The 6,339-nt window shown below is 39.4% G+C and overlaps 1 protein-coding gene across 1 annotated transcript in view; it reads right to left on the bottom strand.

The window, feature by feature from the left end:
- DDX4 (DEAD (Asp-Glu-Ala-Asp) box polypeptide 4) overlaps positions 1-4,913 on the bottom strand; it is a 95,963-nt gene extending 91,050 nt beyond the window's left edge. The window contains exon 1 of the mRNA XM_012655269.1: positions 4,834-4,913. Within this exon, the coding sequence (XP_012510723.1) occupies positions 4,834-4,905 (72 nt within the window). The 5' untranslated portion in view covers positions 4,906-4,913. The remainder of the gene's footprint in view (positions 1-4,833) is intronic.
- Positions 4,914-6,339: the final 1,426 nt, after the last annotated feature.

The raw sequence follows: 6,339 nt of genomic DNA, 5'->3' as shown, positions 1-6,339 counted from the left end.
AAAACTTTTTCAACATTTCATTTAAAAAAATCTTAACCTTTCCCATTACCTTAAAAAAAGTAACTTCACCACATTCCCCTCCAGCTGTTGTACCACTTCTCTTCCTTTTTTTTGCGGGGGGGCGGTAGGGAGACAGTCTCACTCTTTTGTCCAGCCTACAGTGCAGTGGCATCATCATAGCTCACCGCAACCTCGAACTTCTGGGCTCAAGTGATCCTCCTGCCTCAGCCTCCCAAGTAGCTGGGACTACAGACACTCCAATCTACCTTCCATCCCCATATCTGCACTGACTATGCTTTTAATAAGGAAGGTATGTAACAAAATTACTACTTTTATGTCTCAACCTATCAAACCTCTCAGCAGCATTTGAAAGGATTGACTATTTCCTTCCTCTTCACAACATTTTTTTCTTGACTTAAAGCACACAGACCTCTCTGGTTTTCCTCTTGCCCCACTGGCCACTCCCTCCTCAATTTCCTTTGCCAGCTCCTCATCTACTGGACCTCAAAATGTTGGTGTGCCCCAGGGATCATGGCAGGGCCCTTTAAGTCTATTATACTCTTCCTCTACCTGATTTTACCCAATCTCATAGCTGTAAATCCCAAATAATCCCCAAATTATCCCAGATAATTCCCAAATTTATATCTATGGTGCTGATCCTTCTCCTAAGCAACAAATTTATATATCCTACTGACTGGTATATCCTTATTTACATGTCTTTTTTAAGCATCTCAAACTGAACACAGCTAGTACAGAATTCTTGATTGTTTTTTCTTCCCAAAGTTGCTCATCTTCCATAAATTCTCCATTTCAGTAAATGGCACCATCATCCATTTAGTTGCCTAAACTAAAAACCTTAGTCATTATGTTTGATTCCTTTCTTTCACTATCCATACCCATTCAGTCCTATCAACTCTACGTCCCTCCAGGTCCTTTCCCTCTTTTTCCCATTCCTTCTCTGAATTCATTTTCCACCACTCTTGGCTTATCTCACTGTGCTTTAGTCATACTGGCTAGTAAACTGAATAATGGCCATGCATAGATACCAAATCCTAATCCCTGGAACTTATAAATGGCACCTATTTGGAAAAGGGTCAAGTGGATGTGATTAAATTAAGGATTTTTGGATGAGATTACCCTGGATTATCTAGGTGGGTCCTAAATGCCATCACAAGTGTTCTTAGAACAGAGAGGCAAAGGGAGATAACATAGACACAGAGGAGGAGGAGGCCATGTGAAGGCAGAGAGATACAACCACAAGCCAAGGAATGCCCACAGCCAATAGAAGAAACAAAGATTCTCTCCTAGAGCCTCCAGAGAGAGAGAGAGTAGCCCTGCTGACACCTTGATTTCTAACTTCTGACTTCCAGAACTGTGAGAGGATAAATTTCTGTTGCTTTAAGTTATCCAGTTTGTGGTAATTTGTTACGGCAGCCATAGGAAACTAATACATTGGCCTTCTTCCTGTTGCCCTAATACCCCAAGTTTGTTCCCTCCTCAGGACCTTTGCAAATGATGCCCCGTTGGGACTCCCAAGTCTTGGGCTCATGAGTCACTGTCTCAGTGAAGTCTTCCCTTTCCACCTGATCTAAATCCACCCCATACCAGCCATACACATTTCCCTATTTTCATAACACTTTTTACTATAATTTTGTTGTCAAATGTGCTTATTCTGTCTCCCCCACTAAAATACAACGTCTATGATAGCAAGCACTTTATCACATTCACCACTATCTCTAGTTCCTAGTAGGACTCAATAAAAATATGTTGAATGAATGTCTTGTCATTAGCTTACATTTACAACACTTACCTGTAAACCATTTACAATTTTTTAAACCACCCAAATGAATCAATTCAGAAATTTCAAAATGTTTAACACATAAGGGTTTTCATATGCAGTTATAAATAATCTTTTTGCACTCTGATGAACACATTTCTTTTCACCTATACTCTTATTTTCAACTCTGGTTATTATATAGATGTTTATTTTCTTATCTAAACAATTATTACTAACTTTGCTACTACTGCTTAATAAAATTATAATTGTGGAAGGACTAATTATCTCAAGCTGTTTGCACTTTAACAAGAAATTTTGCCTTCTGAAATGTGCCACAAAAAAAGGCAAATAGATCAGATAGAAGCGATCACTATATAGACTTATTCCCATGGTCAGCTAGTAAGTAAGCGAACTGAATACCTAACAGACTCACCACACCCATCCATTCTAACACTCATCCCAATAAGCCTGCAAGCAATGTGCAAATGCCTAACCACTGAGATCTCTAGACTATATAAATTACTAGATTATTGAATTTTTCTTAACTTCACATCTTTCATTGTTCTATCCCCACCTGGTACACTCACTTTAAAATCTAAAAACCGGAAGTTTTACCTAATTCTACCAGTTCTACCAGCACAGTGCCCTATTAGTTTAAAATTATGTAAGTGTGTCTCAACATTAAATCTCCAAATAAAGCTCCTGAAAAGCACTTAGAAAAGGCTGATTACAGATATATTTTAGATGATATCGACAACCGAAGACTTTTTCAAAGCCACTATAAATTTAAAAGGGAAGCCAGCTTTCTCTTGAAATGCAAATTCACTTAGAAAAACAAATCAAAATGGTGTCTTTAAAAGAAACTATGCTGAATAAAAGACCTCAGATTTCTTTTACATAAAAATGTTGTTTATTCATCCCTAATTTCTGCACTTTTATTCAACCTAGGAAGGCAAAACGTTCCTTCAAGTGACCTAGGGCAAATAACTAATAGCACAACCAGCACCAGTTGTCAAGTTTGCTGACAAATGCAAAAAACTTACTCAAATTGACCCCACACAAATGTAATAAGGTAGAATTGTCAACATAAATTTATATTAAGTTTAGTACTCCCAATGCCAAGAAACTAATTATGTTACTGAATAGCACAAAGATTCCAAAAAGTAAATTTGAAAGATCTGAGTCAGTGACCCTCAATTGCAGAAACCCAATGCAATAAATATGCAAATGTGATAGCACAGTGTGCTGATTGAACACTTCATGAAGACAAACATCTCAGACTAAGAAAAAATAAAAACTGGACAGATGACTATTAAAGTCCAGGTGGAAGAAAGTCTGTATCTGTGAGTTAAACTTTGTATAATAATACAAACCTATTGAGAACCAGGGGGAAAAAGAACTATAACATGTCCTTTGACTAAGTAATTCCATTTTTGGAAAAAAATTACCAAATTAAAACAAATATTATCCTCATTAGCACAGTGCCAAGGAAAAAAAAACACAGTAAGCTATAGATATTTAAGACAATACCATAGAGTGAAAAACTAACAACACCTTAAATACACACAAAGTGAAAATCATTTATATTATTAGTAGATCCTTTCCACAACATATTATATAACCACAAGAAATTATTTCTAGGAAGTTAGTAATATGGAATAGTGCTGAAGAGTAAAAAAAGATGGACTCAAAAATTACTATCATATTCTATCATTACAATGATAGGAAAACATATTTGGGAAAAATAAACAAGAAAATTTACTAAAAATTTAACAGGAATGTGGCAGGTGTGGTGGCTCACATATGTAATCCTAGCACTCTGGGAGGCCCAAGTGGAAGGACAGCTTGAGCTCAGGATTTTGAGATCAGCCTCAGCAAGAGCCAGACCTCATCTCTACCAAAACCAGAAAAAATTAGCTGGGTGTGGTGGCACATGTCTGTAGTCCCAGCTGCTCAGGAGGCTGAGGCAGGAGGATTGCTTCAGCCCAGGAGTTGGAGGTTGCAGTGAGCTATGACAATGCCACTGCACTCTAGTCTGGGCCACAGAGGGAGACTCTGTCTCTTAAAGGAAAAAAAAAAAATTAACAGGAATGATCGTCTAACAAGCAAGACTTTTAGATGATTTTTTTCCTCTGTTCCCAAATAGTTGTTATTTTTTGATGGGAAGAGGACTATAAAGAGATAACATGCAAAATATGTTATTTCTAAAATGAGTTCCAAGAACCATGACGAATTCAGAATATTTCAGGTATTTTAATATTAACTAAATATATAGAGCAAATACAATGAAGACAAAGGAGTGCATATTTTATATTTTTGTGTAAAATAAGAACTTCCACTAAGGCATCACTAGAAATCAAAAAGTGTCAGAATTGACTGACATACAAACTGCAAATTCTGAAGAAAAAAAGATAAACTTTTGGACACTGTTAAGTAAATAACACTTAGGCGAAAACAATCCCTTAACATATATTATCTCCTAAAGTACACTGTTAATCTTTTTAAACTCAATTTTCAAGTCAGAACTAAAACCCAAAAACTTGCCTCAGGGCCCCTACTTCTGAATTACAATGAAATTATTCAAATGCCATTAAGAAAAAAAGATGTGATGATTTGTACAAACTGATGGTACCATCTGAATCAACCTAATGTATTTATCTGGACAGCCCTCCTTGCACAAAACCAATTTTCAGAATTTAAATTATCACCCAGAACCAAACTGTTTTCAATTTTCCACACAAGTGTCTCTCAGAGACACTCAATCACATTTGTGCAAATTTGCTTTCACTTGTAGAAAGTCCTAAATCACTGACATTTAAATTAGATCATTAATGTTACATATAATTTAGCTTTTAATTATCAAATTACCTCAGACTCTTTTATTCTATTTGAGGAGTGGCATGCCTCCTTCTCATTCCCCATAAAATAGTTAATAATAATCACATGAAGATATGCACTGAAACAGACTATATAATTTAGAACTTTCCCACCACAATGATTTTCAACTTTGATAAAATCCGTATCATTTAATAACTGCGAACTTTAAATTTCATTACCTTCTCAAATACAGGAACATAGGAAGACATATGAGGTTTGATGATTTCTGCTTCCCAATCTTCATCTCCCATGGTGGCTTCAAGTTCTGTTTTAAAAAAAAAAAAAAAAAATGCACTTTTGGCCTCCATTAGATCAGAATGGAATCTTTGTAAGTATAAACTACCATTGTTTCACATACACCTCTCGAAACTACTCAACTAGGCGCTGACTTTTCCCGACAGTTTTTGCAAAAATGAATTAGGTCTTGCTTCTTACCTAGAGGTAAGAAGTAGGAGGTATTCATCCTTTTTATCTTTAAAAACTAGTTTAATCACTTACCAAATCATGTTAGCAATCACGTCCCCAGTGATGTTTTCCCCAAAGTCTGTTCATACAATTTATCTCCTCCCTCGAAGGATCCCCAAATGGCTTACTGGATATTAAGGGAAGGGAAATTTTTTCAGAAACCACTCAAGGTTTCCCTCTTCACCTGCTTCCCTACAATGGTAAATAGGGTGTTGGGTTAGGGTTTTTTTTTACTTATTTATTTTGAATGGGGAGAGAGGCCTTGGAGCTTAGCGGGGAAAGAGAGAAAGGTTAGGTGGCCCAAATCCCTCCAACAAAGAAAAAGCAGTTTCATCAAGAAGAGTTTGTATACAAACGGTTTTATAACCATTTTTGTTCAGAAAAAAAGCCGCGCAGGGACTGGAAAGAAGTTCAGGCCTCCTCTTCAGGCCTCTCGCCCAGACTTTGGGTACCTGTGGAGTTTTGGGACTCTCAGGCAGAGGTCGTAAAGGCTCCCAAGAACGGCTTCAAACCCCTGCCCACCCCATCCGCTCTTCATTTGGCCCCAAAGCCGGCTCCTGGGAAGCCCAAACGGCCAGGCCGAGGCCGGGAGAAGGGCCGCTGGCCTACTCACCTCAGTGCGGCTTACTCTCCCCCAGTCCTCAGTAGCTGCGACGCCGCTTAAACGGCCGCACGTGCAGGACGCCGATGCGTCAGGTGCGTGGCTCCAACAATAAATGGCACCAGGCAACGAACAACACCAGCCAATCAGGGCTCAGAAGGCCGGCGCCATCCCTCCCCCATCTCGGCCGTGTGTACCCTATTGCTCGCATTGGAGGCTGCTGTGGCCGGGCCCACTGGCCTCCTCACGACGTGGCCCGTTGGGCCTGCGGGTACAAGGCTGGCTGTGGGCCTACTGCCCCACTTGTGTCCACGGTCTCGGGTGGGATCCTCAATCAGGAGAGGTTCTAGATTTTCCCTGTGCAAGTGCTAGAAGCTAAAGATGTCCACCTCCCCCCTTTATAACACAAAAAATAAAATGGGTGGGGGTAACCCCCTCCCTCCTGCGCCTTCAGCTTTCTCTCTCCTCTTACCTACGGCAGTCCCTGGCGGTTGGCACCCCCCCCCACCCCCGGTTCTGTATTTCTTGAGTAGTTCTTCACATCTGGGGATTCCAGGTGCCTCAACATGCTGCTGAGGCTGGTGGAGGTGGTGCTTTCTCTTTTTCTGTCAGTAAAGAG

This window comes from Propithecus coquereli, unplaced genomic scaffold, assembly GCF_000956105.1.
Source record: "Propithecus coquereli isolate 6110/MARCELLA unplaced genomic scaffold, Pcoq_1.0 Scaffold47, whole genome shotgun sequence".
NCBI lineage: Eukaryota > Metazoa > Chordata > Mammalia > Primates > Indriidae > Propithecus > Propithecus coquereli.
This window is presented reverse-complemented; position numbering and strand designations above follow the sequence as displayed.